Raw genomic sequence first — 17087 nt, 5'->3', positions numbered from 1 at the left:
TGTGATCATTTGGCTGTTGCTATGGGCGTGGTCTTGTTGCTAGGCAAATTTACATACATATTTTGAATGTTTATTCAATTGTCTATTAATCCCTGTTATCTTTGTGAAATACACGACCATTTCGCTGTTGCTATGGGCGTGGTCATGGTTGCTACGGTATTTGCATACATTTTTTGAATGTTTACTCATTTGCCTACCAGATGATGTTGGCATTTGACCAAAATATACTGCCATTTGGTCGTTGCTAAGGGCGTGGTCATGGTTGCTAGGGCCAATTTTGTCAAAATGTTTTGATGAAAATCTGCAGAATAACACTTTCAGAAACATCTCACCAAGTTTCAGACTCAGTGACCAAATAGTTTTTGAGATATAAGTTTTTGACCAAAAATGAACATTTTTACACCTAATTTGCATATCACTCATGGACTCACTGTATGCTTAATATCTCTTCATCCATACATCCCTAGATACATTCTCATTAAATTTCAGCCCCATCTGCTCAGCACTTTTGGAATTATAGATTTTTAACCAAAAAGACACATTTCTAGCCCTAATTTGCATATCGCTGATGGAATCATCATGTCATGAACAAATCTTACTTTACACCCCCTTCAGAATGTTCCCACCAAATTTCGCACCAATCTGCCCAGTAGTTTCTGAGTTTAAGTTTTTTGACCAAAAATCACATTTTTTTACCCAAATCACAGACCTGTGATGCGATCATTTTGATTTGAACAATTTCCCAACTAGACACCCAAGGTTATGGACCCACCAAATATCATGGCAATCGGTTCAGCAGTTTTTGACTTTAAGTTGTTTACACACACACACACATCCACACACACACACAGACAGACAGACGCCGGGCGATCCCTATAGCACTACTGAACAAGTTCAGTTGTGCTAAAAAAGTCCCCATTGTGTGTAAAACAATTGCAAACCAAGTAATGGATGTATACGTAATTGTATATCCAGATGTCGCTCATCAGTAAGTAGCTATCGAGTTTGAAAAAAATGCTGAGTTATTGAGTTCCTCCCATTTTAATTACATGCATTCATAGGCTTTTTCGCTAAATGCCACTTACCTTTAGGTACGAGGTATGTATAAACATATTTAGCGAGAACATAGAAACATTATTTTATCTCCGAGTAAACTTTGACGAAGGGACGGTAGTTAGTCAGTAAGATATATGGCGTGTGTCGTGATGCACTTTGCATCGATCAGCTAAAAAAAACAAGAAGACGTATTTGCCAGTCTAAAAATATGACAAGTGATATTGTCGGGCAGTGAACGACTAGTTTTACGTTCTATATAACGCATGATCCATAAGCAAATGTAACATGTTGCCATGGCTACAAGTAAAGGTCGCTCCAACACACATAATCGTAACGTATACTTTTCATATCGTCCTGTCATGAAATCTCGTAAACCATATCAGACAAGACAAACTCATATGACGTCTCGTTAACCCCGTCATATATCACTGCAAGAAATCACCCTATCGGGGGGTGGGGGTTGAAGAGGTCATTACATCTCACTTAGAAATACGCACCAAAATTACTAATGACAATTTGGGATGGTTGAACGTTTTCCAGTCTATAAACTGATGCGAATAAATAAATAAATAAATAAATGTCTTTTCTTCTATTTAATGGTTTTATTTTCTTTATCCAAAAGCAAAACATGAGATTGAAATACAAGTATGGTGCAATGAATGGGGTATCTATAGGTCGCACTCAGAAGGAAAAAAAGTAATGGGAACAAATTAAAACAATCTTGTTTGTAAAGTATATGCACTGCACATATCGGGGAATCAGCATTTCTGCCTCTTAAACAATGTCAAACTTATGCTGCATTTACATGTAGGTGTCAAATGGCACAGCCACGAAAATGAATGGAATAAGTTATAAATAACGGAGTCTTAGAATGAAGGTCATTCACCGGGTCCATAAACCCTCTGTGAAAACAGCTGAGAGCCTGCAAGACGAGCACAAGAACCACTGACAGTAATGTTAAGTGAGGCAGACATACAAACTGAAAAAAAAACGAGATAAATTTTCACTTGATTTATTAAACTAACATTTTATTATTGCTTTAACTTATATTGTAATGTATTTCTCATCTGTTGCCATAAAAGTACTGAGTGTAAAAAGTGAATGTAAGAATGAATACGACCTCGTTAATCTTTACTGTACAGTGACATATACATGTACAAACCATGCCATACATTCCTTTCTGTGCAAAACATACTGTTTTTTCTAAAGTAAAATTCATTGCAAAATGGCGAGTAAATAGACTAGGCGTCGCGCTTCCTAAGAAACGGTTTGGTTTGGTAGGTTATGGAGCATTCAGTAGTCACAAGGTGGTGGAGGGGGAGGGGGAGATTAAGCTAAGTATGTTTTCATAATATCTAACCCCACCGTCTCGTTTACACACAGATCGCATCACAATAGAAACGATGCTCTGTCTACATCCAAAATTGCACTATACGCGACACTTGTTTTATTTTGAGTTTGAAGTTGTCCGAGTAACATGTCAAAATGTCATGTCTCAAGAGTGAAACACAATACAAAGCAACCCTGTTTGTACTGTTCACACATACGATTGCCGTAACTGTAGGTAAAGTCAGGTCTATGTGTATTATAGAATATTGTATATCAAATTAAGTTTGTTAACATGACTGGGTTAGCTATCTTGGCATATATTACACCAATATTTGTATTTACACTGCCTACTGGAAACACGCTAACGTCGGGTGAATACGTGATTTTGACTAGAAAAACTCGCCTGTAACGTTTAAAGTGACTGCTTTCAAGAGGAACGTGCTTTCCTATGCATTCATACAGATCTACCTGAATACGCCTGTCAAAAATTGGATTCTTGATCATTGTACTAAGGAGCTTTAAATGGACCCTTTGTGATAATGAACAATATTATCGAAATGTATAAAAGCCATCACTGTAAACACATATATTAAAGTCCATGCATACAGCCCCATTGGTACATTTTAATTTTATCTGTATACAATTTAAAGATCGAAATGGTTAAAATAAAGAAGACGATTTCGTATGACCACTTTAGATAACGCTATTAAAACAGTAAATTTTATGGAAATTATCCTAGATATACAGTATTTTAAATGTGGGCTATAAATAAGAAAAGAATTGATAACCAGCTAAAAAGCTGATGACCTTGAGATGTGTTCTTGTCACGAGGCGTAATATTATAGAAGACCATTTTAAGCCTGTAAGTTCATTTTCGTGACGTGTGTGCGTCAATGATTGATTGGCCATCAGACCGGTTTATGGCTCACTGTTACAAGCATCCTCATTTATGGCAATATTTGACTCACAAGAACAATATACATCATCAGTGTTCTATTTATTTAAGATTGTAGGCGAAAGTGTGCTTTGTCAACCATAAGTTTGTAAATATATGCCTCTATATCCATATTGTTTATAATTCTAAACGTAATAATTACACTAGTGTTTTTAATAAGTCGGACAACTCGTATAATGTATCGGACGGTGTGATTTAGGAGCAATAAACTATAACAGTTCTCTGGTGTTCCTAATTAAGCCAGCTCTCAGGTCGAATTCATAAAACACATTTATAGGTTGTGCATTCCATATATTCACACCATTGTAACTGATCTACACTGCTGGATCCCAGTCTCATTATTACAATGGTGAGATCAAATTAAAATGACAATATACCACCACTGGAAATTTCATTAATAATTTGGAATATAATTAATACAATTGATATCATTAATCTTACAATAATGACATTCCTGATGAACATAAAAGATGTCATCAGATATTAACATAAAATTAACATAAAATTAACATAACACAATTGAGAACATCCTAAACGGTGCAATTTCTGTAAAAGCAAATGCTTTATTGAATGAAAGATCAGCGCAGTTGATGAACAATCTTTCAGTAAAAACAATGCAAATAATAAAAAAATATCTTTGAACTTGAATAATTACATCACTTCATGTAACTTGTAAAATTGCACATGCCTCTATAAATAAAAATATGATTATTTTCTAAATTTATCAAAAATACAAGCCTATTACGTGAACGTGTACATGTTCGTGTGTAATAAAATTTGTAATTTTAAACGGTAGGTAATAAACGAACTTAATTATGCAACTTGCGTGAGCTATTTTCAAGGTCGCGAAAAGTGTGAAGTGTAACAGTTATAGAATATTGGTAGAATAGGAAGGCGATATAGTTGTTTAGCATCCGTGCCATGCCATAACGACTACAACTTCTACATGACTCGGTTGACCCCTCTTGTTCATCGGTCATACTACATATGCAAATACAATACTTAATTTTGACGATGTCAGTTTTGTAAATGTTACATATCAGTTGAACAACATGGGGTTTATATTATTAACTTGTCGCCGTAATTTGATATTTGTTTTTATTAGAGATACTCTACACATCGTCGTAAACCACGTGCCTCTTTACGGCACCGTCCAAAACGTACCCACCACTTCAGTCGCAATATGTGCTCTGGCTTGCGACAATGGGAATGCAATGACAACCATGTCGCCTACTCATGATACAGATTATCACCTGGCCTAAAAATTCTTACTAACATTGCAATGTCTGGCTCGACATAATACTGCACTAACATTGCTGCATTTTATTGTCTGGTTCCATAACAGTCTGACTAATATTGCTATATTTCATCGTCTGGCTTGTCAAAAATCACATTAACATAATTTCAATTCATTTGTTCGGCTCGACAAAAATTGTTGTAGACATAATTACATGCCATTATCCGTGGTCACATAAAATCCAAGTAGTACTACAATTGCTACATTTTCTTTGTGTGAATGAGATATCATAATGTAATCCCATTATTTGTTACATTCCAGATTATTTGACGTAGATCTGCCAAGACAATTTCAAGAAAATGTAACAATATTAATAAGACATCATTAGACACAGACGATGAAATATAGCAATCATAGTAAAAGGATTTTCGACAGTCTCGGATGACATGGTTTTCAATGTATGAATTATTCAAATATTTTCTATATATAGGTAGTCAATTAGATCCAGTGCGGGATACCCAACGACGTACAAGCATGGGCCTACAACGTTGACAAAAACGTTAGTATTCAAGTCTGATCTTTTGCAAATGTATCTCATCAGTGTTGCGGTTCAACAATGACATTTCAGGACTTCGTGACTGGGCATTTTATAATGGCTGCAGATTGCATGCCGTGTTACCGCATGACTGAATGTCTCTATCGACGCTTAAATAATTTCCACCTTTGCCATGCTTCACAATTGTATGCCAGCATTAGCAGCTTGTGAACACATTGATGTTATATTACTCACCACGGCACAAAGCCATCTGTTTCGATTAGTCGCTGGTGCAAAGCTCTCATTTCACTGTGTTTACGACGTTTAGTGTTTCATATGCTGAAGGCATTTTTGGAATGCTGGTGTGTGTGCCATTTATATACAACAAATAAACAATTCTAACTTATTTTCGATAGCTTTTACGTTGTACTCTGCTTAGGGTCACGATTGAATTTACGTATGCTGGTTCTGATGAGAATTGTTAGCTGAATTAAAAAATAATCACATCAATGATGTCGTGCGACAAGCAGAGCGATTGCAAAGACGAATATAATTGTTTATGGATGACCATAACACGTGATCTATTTGAGATATTATGCATAGTTAGATAAATTCTAATTTCACATTCACACATACAATCATCACGCTCACACGATCTTTTTAACCTTTCGTAAGAATAACAGTATTATATCCACTCCGAACTGATCTATCTTCCGCGACGTGCGATGCAACAAAGATGTACGTACGTTATTGTTAGATCCCGATCCGAACATCTTTTGATGCAAACAATGGATGCGTTCTTCCATTATGGTGACTCACGACACGCTAAACATACAACGTAGTATAAGTAAACATGCACTAAAACATGACGGTATACAAACTGACACGATGGTTTGTCAAATATTGCGGTTGCATCATGTAAAAAACACCTTACAAATATGAAATCATACCGTGTACAGGTTGTTAATACCTTTATACGAATACGACCTTAAGCTTGATTTACTATAAACGTGGATTATTTCTCATCAGTCTCAACTTATTCCCTATAGATCAGATGACCAAAATCCGGACTCAAATTGATAACAAATCTTTATCGCCAAATCTGAGAACCCGAATGTCAACATCTAGTATTTTTTACAAGATGTATAGTTATCGACACGGATAGTCTAGCTTTACTGCTCTTACTTATGTAAGATAACGGTATAACGAGCAGAGAAAGTTACATGATTATTTTTCTACCTTTTTTCCTTAGCAACGCTCTTAGTTAGACCATATTTTTTCGCTCTCAAATAGTTTGGAATAGAGGCATGTGTCATGTTCTACAAGATATGCCATCATTGAATTAGTGATCAAAAGGTTGCTTATCAGAAAATCCCCCTCCCCCAACCAAAGCCCTCTAAAAAAAAAACCTTTTGACGGATGGTTTTGCCAGCTCGTATATGAATATATTTAGACCGATCTTCAATTTTCAAGCGCAAATATTGTCTCATGTCACATGAAGTAAACCATGCCATCGCTGGATTAATTCTACAGTGTGTAGCCTTAAATTCACGCTGTCCCCTGTTTTACAGTATAGTATAGCATAGCCTGGAATTCAAACAGTCCTGTTCTACAGGATGGTTTGAACACGTACGTGCTATCATGTTTAACCTCAGTGGAATTGCCTCTGCTCTATGCCATACACAGTATAGCATGGAATTCACAACCATGCCGTCGTGATCCATGCTGACCTGTTCTACAGTATATAGTGTGAAAGCCTGAAATCCGCTGTATAGTTCTTTCTTATAGCTTGGAATCCATGCTATCGTGGCCTATACAGTATATGGATTATGCAAATCCTGGAATCATATTGTCCTGTTCTACAGTACAGCCCAAAATCTATACTGTCCTGTTCTACAGTATCCTGTTTATACTCAATTAGTCCATATGGAATTCATGCTGTCCTGTCCTACAGTAAAGCGTGGAATCTATACAATCCAGTTCTACGGTATCCTGATTATAACTAATTAGTCCTATAGTTCTAGCATAGCTTTCCATATTGCCCCTTAGCAACAGTATCAAATGGCTTTGAAAAGTGCTGTCCTGTTTTATAATTATAACAAAGGAAATATATAATTCTCTATAAATAAATGGTTTTAGGGATATAAATGTTCGACATATTGTTTGTCGGATGACAACCAGTCGTCATATTATAGACATGGAAATAAACTGTGATATACAATGTAGATGACATGGGATAATTTACGAACTGGAAAGCTGTACTAGCTGCAACTGGAATGTTTTCTTTTTTAAAACCCAGTTTTGCTAGATATGACATACTCGAAATATCGTACACCCTGAACAATATTAAATTACCCATGGGTAAAAGTATTCTGTGTAACTCTAAATATAATATGGTACCAATGAATCCAATCAAATTGATTTTTGAGTCCGCACACTAAAATCAACTGACAAGCCTGTTACAGTAGTATTTATGGATAAAACCAATATCTAATTAGCATGTGCAGTCTCTATTAATTGGTATTTTAACAATTTTCAGTGAATATATTGCTTGTTTGCTGATCGGAGAAATAATACTCAAGTTGCCATGGTTACAGTTAGTGCAGCTTTAAAGATTGAATTTATAAATTCGAATAAAATGTAAATAAAAGTTTTTGTTTTTTTTGGTTATGATGACTACAACATGATGAACTGAATTGAGTTTGATCGTGTGTTCACATGTCATCCTGAATTGTATTAAAATATATAACGAATAAATGGAATCCATATTACAATAATAATTGAAAAATGTGTCTGCTAAAAAGTCAGCTAGGCAGGTGATTGACCCGATTGCACACACATTGAATTGACATACACGACTCGTTGCTAGTGGCAATCCACCAGGTCTCTCCACAGGGAGAAAACATAATGTTTGTTGAATTTACTATAATTTTACGGCGAAATCGATGGTATACTAAAGTATCGTCATACTGAGTGTTGCTATAACAACAATCAATATCTCTGTTGCGTTTTGCGAGTTGTATCAACGCACCACCTCGCGTGTCATTAAAAATCCATCATTTTCGAAATATAAGAATCTCTTCTATATATCGGGTGCGTCGTTTTTTATCGTTGTTAAACAATTCAGGCGTTGATCGGACTGCGCGGCAAATCAAATGCAATATAAACATGCTGTGATGAGTTGGAAACCCGTGGTAGCATGGCCTCGCTGGCCAAGACAACGTAAAGGGTATATTTTCCATCGGCGTAGCTACAGTGAGATGATTGTTTGTCACTGTATGTTGCGCGATTGAGCGTACTCAAACGCTAAACCAAGGCCTGGCCTTGACATGGTATTCATAACACACCATTGCACTTCTTTCTTTAACAGCTATTAAATTTAATACTTTCCTTCTAATTCACACAAATGTCACTGCGCCTGGTTTCTTCCGCGGTGCCGACGCTGCTGCTGCTGCTTCTGCTGCTACTGCTGGTGGTGGTGCTGCTGGTGGTGGTGGTGGTGGTGGGACAACGACTTTACGAGCAGCAACTTCAAAGTCCTCCCTCTTGACAAATGCTTCGTACAAATATGATAATTTCATGTCTTCGTTTTCACTTTTGATGTACTTGATCAATAACAATGTCAAACTGAACGCATAGAATAACAGCACCGCTACTATATACAACAAAGCTTCGTCGGTTTCAGCGTTCGGCTGCGTGGTAATAGTAGAAGTTCTGTTTGGCAGCAACGTTACATTTACTGTAAAGTTCCCCTCCAGTTCCTGTGTAAATTCAGGCGCAAACGTCGTTCGTAAAGAGTCGTTAAGCAGTCTGTATGCCATGGCTATTGCTTTTAAAATTGCTATGACAACGGATACGTACGATCGTTATAAGATGTATAGCATATCCTGGAGCCAGATTTTGGAAGGTCGAACAGACGTCGAACGGGGAGATTAAAAAAAAGGTAGTTCGTAGTTTGGTAAGGTGGTAGGCCTTACTAAGAGTATCTTCCTGCTTCGGATATGTTCGTTCACTTGTCCAGTTACTTCACTTCACACGTTAAGTGTTCTTCCCCCACTATAGGTATGGTGTACAAAGCTGAGCACACAATTTCCATCAAAGGCGAAAGTAGCTGCGAACAGCGTATAAATTGGTATCACTTAGTTATTCCTATATTCAATCAGGCGAAGACAGCCGTTGCGATAAAGTCAAGAAGCTGATAATACTGGTACGATTACTTTAGTCCTGTAGCGTTTGATGACTGATTGCTTTTAGCCTCGGAGGGCTAGCTGAGTCGACCACCACCGATAACCCCGTCTACATACGATAACTGAAAGAAAAACAACAACACTCTGGTTTTAAATGTCTCGGGGCAGATAATAAAAGACCTATGACAACTTTGACCTTTTCAGAAAGATGTATACAAATTTGACCTCGCCGTCGAAGGATTAGGGTGTTTACAGGTCATAAAAAGGGAATACAATACAGACGGAGATAAATTGTAGCGACAACATTCGAGTATTCAGTGTGTATAAATAACCCCTGTGACCACCCATACTATTAATAATATTGGACATATTCTTTCTCTGTGTGGCTCCGTTGTTGACCATAACCGCACGACAGCGTACATGTAGCATGTATTAAGTTCTACATAGAGCGAATCGTGCGGTGTAGATACATTGGTCATGACCTGATCAAACATTTGGTTATACACAATTGGCGTTCAAGAAAATTTAACACAGGCGGCTGTATGCAGTTTATAATATACCGCATGTTATGAAATATGATGTTAAAAGCACCCAGTACAACGAACTATACGATGAATAATACTACACACCTACCGTTTCTTATCTAGTAAGTCTTCGTATTGCCGTTAGCTATGGATAAAGGATAGCAAAACCATAAAGTCAACGATTTTCACGTTTTCCGGGTGATTTTACATTATACATGACTCTCCGAGTACGTTATCAACACATTCACGCGCTGATCACCTTTTGTCGTCTCTCCTCTCACTCGGTATCTGTCGTAACAGCTGCCTCGCCTGGCCGAGGTTTGAACATAGCACTTTTTTCATAGGGGTGGCACCAGTCTTCTGAGGGACTACTTAATCAAATAGGCCACTTGAATGCAGTACCTACTTTAGCAACCAACTAAACAGAGTCATTGTCCAATATTGCATTGTGCCATTTACTAATGGTGCCATCATCATCTTCGTTATCTCGAAAGACTGAACGCGCAATTATGCTGTCGATTTTTTACACCCGGATATAAACTATTTTACTGAGCGGAAAGTCTGGAATATGGTACTCACGTGCCATTTCCATTAAACCTGAGTTATTTGATTAGTTATTTATATGATTTTAATGTTATGTTGACATAAAAGAAGGTACATAAATAAATATAGCATTCTGCAGTAATATTTACATGAACGAGGCAGCCGTAACGTATGTACGTAAGTATACCTAAACACTGTCACGAATTACCCTTCGTTTCCCCTTCTATGTACACGTCAATCTATTCTGGATACTAAAGACTATTATACAGGTGTAAAATGAACGACATTTGGATTGAAAACCTTGTCAATATTTTGAACGAATGAACCGGGATTAAGTGAAGTTATTCATATGGCGGTGACATGGCATTATAAGTATTGCGGTAAATCGATCAAAGGCAATTAATGGAGTCGAATCAAATATTTAATTTATGTTGAATAAATGTATTGTGTATGCTTTGGCCTGTAAGTAAACAAACGGCTCCTGACTGAGACTGTCCATAGACCTTTCAAGATCTATGGCCTGTCAGATTTAGACACTGACGGACATATACTTTCTAAGATTGTAGACAGATAACGTATTTTCATCAACAATATTCCATGACGTGCCCCACCCCCTCACGAATCTTTAGCTTTATAATATAAATATGAATGGGAGGCTGGGTATGCAAGGAAAGTAAATATATTGTAAAGGTTTTGATGTATTTCGTTTACTAACATCTCAGTTAATATCCAGTATGTCGTGCTCACAAGTTAGCAAGTCGTGCGCACAAGATATTATGTCGTGCTCACGAGATAAGTTTTTATTTTTTATTTTACAAAATGTCCCTGAATGGCTTTCATAAATATCTAACCAGTTTCAATTAAAAAAAAAATCATTCCCTGTACACCATTATTTTATACGATCAAGGTAGTTTATATTCTCTATATGGAACACTCATGATCATTATTTGAACACACATGTAGTTACATACAGCACAACGAACGAATTCCTATAGTTTTGTAATCACATTGACATTTTGTAGGGTTATTGTTTAATTTACCCACGGAGTTAGATTTAAATTTAGTTATAATACAATCGCATCATCTGAAACAGCTGTCTGGCTGTCGTATTTACAAACAATGCTACAGCTCATCGTCTTGCTAAAAAGTAAATCTTATGAGCATTGCTACTTATACCCAAGGTAGGCGTAGCCAGGGTTACAAACATGCGCAAATGAGGGCATCAGCCAATCAGGAGTCACTAAATAAATCTCATACACCAAACTTTCAGTGAAATATAAGCCATACCGCTGACCGGTAAGAAAAGAAAGAAAATGACGCGATAACGGTAAAATGATGTAGCCTTCAAGTTGATGTTTCACTCATACAACATGACATTTATTACGGACCCTCGGACAAGTTCTGATGCAACAGAAACAATTACATAGGTGCTGTCCACATTAGGGATGTAGAAGTAGTCAAGTTGAAATGTCAATTAGAAAATAAACAATTGCAGCCATTAAAATCATCAAGTCCACATGCAATCTGTTTCTATATACTGCACAGCAATACTTAATCAGTGTTCAATGTGTTTAGGCAAAGGATCCTGCTGTGTTTATTGTGTCTCTGTTATTGTTAGGTTGACTCGAAATGTGTCTATCTTTGTGTCAACAACTAAAATGTCCCATGAGTGAAACACCAAGCCTACATCATTTTAGCTGTAATACTTTCTCACGAAAATGTATCAACATTTTTGTTGATTCAAAGGATTAAATGCTGCATAATTCTGTGACGTCAAACAGTAAAATGTAACAATGTTGATGAACTGTATCCAATGTTAGTAAGAATTTTGTCGAGTCAGTTGATACCATGTAGCAATGTTAGTAAGATTTTGTAGCCAGACGATAAAATGTAACAAAGTTGTATGATGTTTGTCAAACCAGACGATAAAATGTACGAATAGTTTTCTGTGAAGCCAGAAAATAAAATTTAGCAAAGTATATGTTAGAAATATGAAAGCCAGTAAGGGACATTTTGTAAAATAAAAAATAAAACATAATCTCGTGAGCACGATATAATGGCTTTCGTATTAGAAAGATTTCTGTCTAGGAAGATAATAAAATGTGGCTATGTTAGTAAGATTTATTTTGTCGAACCAGAAGATAGAGTGTAGCAATGTCAATCAGATTTATATCAAACTAGACGATAAAATGTAGCAATGTTATGATTGTTGTTGAGGATAGGCAGACCACGTTCTGTTTTAGGTGACATTTTTTTAATTGTAGAATTCAGAGTAAAAAAAGCAAACGCATGTAAAATACGCCTGGTTACTATAATGATAACAGTATTTGAAACTTTTGGAATTCACAGACACATCGGTGTGTGTGCGTGTGTGTGTGTGTGGGGGGGGGGGTACTCACATAAAGGGTAACTATGTACATACACATTTTACGAACCATACTTGAATTCAGATCCCACCTCGGATATTTACGCTGCTGTGGGTCATACATGAAACCAATCTGACGTTCGTTGAAACCAATGTGCAGATTGGGATGATAGCAGCTCGAATACTTGTCAAATGTAAAGATAATACAAAAGTAAGTCGATCATTACAGAGATAAAATTATTGGTAGTCAGTAGTTTTTGACCTTATTGTTCGAAAGCTAGACTTTTTAAAAGATGTGAAGTAAACAGAGAATACAACCCCTCTCATTAAACGTTCGACCTACTTCATTTGACAAGGTCGTAAATAATTTGATATTAAATTTAAATGAAAGACATATGATACTACCGGTAATAGGATATGGTCATACGTTTTTCATTCACGTGTATTTTCATGGGTCTTTCATTAGCGCCCTTGGCATGGCTGTGCCATTCAATAAGGAATTTTTATTCAGTAAATTATGTATTCTAGTCTCTCTAGTGTGATATTCTCACAGTACGATTAGAAATCCGTGCAAAGCCTTAAATGCTTGACAGCAAATCTACGATAAACGGATATGTATTTAGTCAGTGGTTATATACGATCCAATGAGTTGCATTTGTACCTTTATATGCTATGACTATTCAGATAGATAGATAGATAGATAGATAGATAGATAGATAGATAGATAGATAGATAGATAGAAAGAGAGAGAGAGAGAAAGAGAAAAAAAAAGAGATTAAATTTAGCACGAATTTAGTCAATTATACATTTTAGAACCTAGTCATTAAAACAAGGAGAAGACACAGAGTCACGCGGTAAATATTTTAGTAGCAGCTACGCAAAGAAGGCATTTTATTTACATGTATATGCAAAATGAAACATATCATTCGATGTGGTGTTGGCGTGTGATGTTGTGAATGTGTAAGGTATTCAGACTTTTAGTAAATGTAGCAATACATTGCGATCTTGCTATTAAAGTGTAGCATGTCCAGTTTGTTATTGATTTCTGTGTTGTTCTATCCAGCAGAGCCACTGAACGGTATTTTGGAAATCCGGTGTTACAGTACTAGTGTGATTACGATTGCATGAGCCTGAACCCTGCTTTGCAAAATAGATAGGTAACCGGGAGGTTGCAATTGGTTTGTAAGTATGGAAGTATGTTTTTTTAGTTGCCTGATGATCGTAATAGGGTGAAACCCAGTTGCAACTCGTGTCCTTACTTCCCCGCTCCTAGACTATGTAGCTCTGTATATTATACATATCACTGTCCTTCCCAGTGCTTTCGAGATTTAACAAGCAAAATAGGCCTTTAAGGAAATATATAGGATTCGCTAACAGGTCTGTCGACCAATCGAAATGCGAGATTTCTGACAAACTTGACTACATAATGGTAGGGGTTCTAATATAGTTAATGGTTTTCGACTATCGTTCTTCCCAAATAAACAGGAATCTGCCAAGATGAAGATTGTTGACACATTTCTATTTATTTATTTATTTATTTATTTATTTATTTATTTATTTATTTATTTATTTATTTATTTATTTATTTATTTATTTATTTTTTGTTTGTTTGTTTGTTTGTTTGTTTGTTTATTTGTGTGTTCATACACGATCATTCATTCATTTCTCATACACGAAGTAGGATTTTATTGAATTACTCTGTTCTACCAGTGAACCCTAGATGGCAAGATGTGACCAACATACGTCTACCACAGTTGGGAAAAAAACATGATTAACTAACAAGTTACACAGGCAAGATATTATTTCAAAAGGAAAGACAACCAAGAACATATTAGCATGGCTAAAAGGAGTATATATGTTTCCCGTGGAATGGGGATCGAGGATACATAACGAGTGGTACCGTTAGACGTGCGTCAAGTGACAATTATACTGTTGAACACTTACAAAATATCAAATTACAGGAAACGCGCTTCAATACGTGCATTATTATATTAAATGTCACCAGAAGCGCAGTGATGTATACTTGAAGGCAACGATCATTAAGGTAGAATGTAGGTCAGGAGTCGATGAAGTGGCCTCAGTATGTTTTGTCTGGACGTCGTTACAACCGATCGATAACGCAAATTATGTTTCCTGCTAAGTTAAAGTGATAACAGTTTTATTGCAAGACGTACGCACATTGAGTGCACTGAAGAAGAAACAAAAAATCAATGGCAATTTAATGCTGTGTTTCCATGGAAACTAAGTAGTTTACTTTGCCACTGAAAGGCATTGAACATTAAAATTTGTGTCACGCCGTACATTTTGCCTGTAATGATGAATGTCGATTACGAGTGATTACGTCATCGGTCCATTTGCTTTTGCTATTACGTTATTTTTGAAAAAAAATTATTCTTGATGTGTGAATAAATTACTAAGTATGTATAGTGGATTGACAATTAAATGTTTCATCCGAGCTGGGCAGCCGAGTTGATATCTGACTATGGTCGTGTAAAATTGTTTTAGATTTTGTAGGTGCGTAGTCACTATTGATTTGCGTCACTGGACAGATTTTAACAATTGCTGAATAAAGTGTGTTGACAGCGTTATATCGTGCAGCTTAACTTAATATAAAATTGATTTTATAAATTCTGAAAAATAAATGAATTATTATTCACTAAGATCATTCTTCAACTTGAATCCCCATAAAACTGTGCTCAGTTGAATATATCTACAGTAATTCTTGTACTTGTTTCAAGGGAATACAACAGCGCTCTCATTGGGCTGTAAATACATGTATGTAAAAAGATTGTAAGATTCATCCGATATGGCTCCCAAAACGATATATGCACAAGATGGCAAGACAGATAGACAAACATACGAACAGATGTACACATACATACATACATACATACATACATACATACATACAAATGAAAGAAGACGATCGAGTTCGTTGAATTTACACTACGGTCCTTTTCACCAAAAGGATCACCAGGTGTATGGTTGAGCGGGTGAACTCGCAGACTGTGTGTATAGTGTGACGGTGTGTGTACAGTCAGTGAAGTGTTTCAGTATTCCTCTCCAAGCTGACAGAGCACTTTACTTTACGAAAGAAGAATGACCCCCCCTCTCTCTCTCTCTCTCTCTCTCTCTCTCTCTCTCTCTCTCTCTCTCTCTCTCTCTCTCTCTCTCTCTCTCTCTCTCTCTCTCTCTCTCTCTCTCTCTCTCTCTCTCCCTCCCTCTCTCTCTCTCTCTTGACGGATGGATGGATTGATGGCTGGAATGGCTGGATGGATAGATGGATAAATAAATAGATAGATAGATATATAGATATATAGATAGACAGAGATAGATAGATGGCTGGACCGACAGATAGATAAATAAATCGATCGATAGATGGATAGATGGATAGATGGATAGCTAGATTGCAAGCAAGCTAGCTAGGCAGATAGATAGATAGATAGATGGATGGATAGACAGACAGACAGACAGACAGACAGACAGACAGACAGACAGACAGACAGACAGACATATAAATAGATAGATAGATGCAGCGTCTCGTGGTTCGCCATAACAGAGTGGCAATTACTCAAATTAAACTATTTCTCCAAATGCTAATTATACAATGATGGATAGGCTTTTAAAAACACTATGACTTTTTAATAGGCGAGGTCACATCCTACCGAGGCACGATGTTTACTCTAATTACTACTACAAAACCAAGTACCGCAAGTGGAATCCACCGATCACAATTTCATCAGCAAATATTTCAAACTCACCATGTGACGCCATGACTTAAATTGTAATACCACACCAATTAGAAGGGGAAAACACGTGAGACACATTCCACCACAGCTACTTTCTATTCTTATACTGCATGGGAACACACAGTGAAGTCATTTCTATCGAGTATCAAGCAATCGTATGTTCTCTATAAATCAGAGCTATTGAAATTGGCATATCCACAAATGAGACACGCAAATGCACGGATATGATGAGACCAGGTATCTGTACACGTGTACACAATTCCGAGGCAATTGTTTTTCGACATTCAAATTACAAAACATAGCTTGTTGTTGGTGTATGTATGTATGTATGTATGTATGTATGTATGTATGTATGTATGTATGTATGTATGTGTGTATGTATGTAAGAAAGAACTTGATTATGAGAATCAAGGTCAAGGTTAAAAGTTAAGGTTTTAAAGGAAAGCTTACACCTGATAATATGGGGACAGACACCTGACTTCATAGACACTGTTCACTAAGTTTTTGAATTTTGAGAATATGCAGTAAGTTATGATTTTGTACTACAAATATGACCACCATATAATAAAAGAATCACAAATTACACTCAAGGGCATTCGCATTGTAT

General features: G+C 36.5%; 1 protein-coding gene across 2 annotated transcripts; it reads right to left on the bottom strand.

Moving 5' to 3' along the window:
- Positions 1-1908: 1908 nt before the first annotated feature.
- LOC144436537 (uncharacterized) lies at positions 1909-10091 on the bottom strand. Of its 2 annotated transcripts, none has more exons than XM_078125348.1 (2): positions 9933-10091; positions 1909-9421 (listed from the first exon to the last, which is right to left on the bottom strand). In XM_078125348.1, the coding sequence occupies exon 2, from the start codon at positions 8931-8933 to the stop codon at positions 8511-8513; it is 423 nt and encodes a 140-aa protein (XP_077981474.1). In that variant the 5' UTR covers positions 8934-9421; positions 9933-10091; the 3' UTR covers positions 1909-8510. The 2 variants fall into 2 exon arrangements, with proteins under 2 accessions (XP_077981474.1, XP_077981475.1); XM_078125349.1 differs by having other exon boundaries at positions 9929-9940.
- Positions 10092-17087: the final 6996 nt, after the last annotated feature.

The sequence above is a fragment of the Glandiceps talaboti genome, chromosome 6 (assembly GCF_964340395.1).
Source record: "Glandiceps talaboti chromosome 6, keGlaTala1.1, whole genome shotgun sequence".
NCBI classification, from domain to species: domain Eukaryota; kingdom Metazoa; phylum Hemichordata; class Enteropneusta; family Spengelidae; genus Glandiceps; species Glandiceps talaboti.
Note: the sequence above shows the minus strand (reverse complement) of the source record. Positions and strands in the feature narration are given on the sequence as shown.

What these genes read in the sequence shown, in the direction of transcription:
- LOC144436537 (XM_078125348.1), bottom strand. Translation starts at nt 8,933, where the DNA reads ATGGCATACAGACTGCTTAACGACTCTTTACGAACGACGTTTGCGCCT.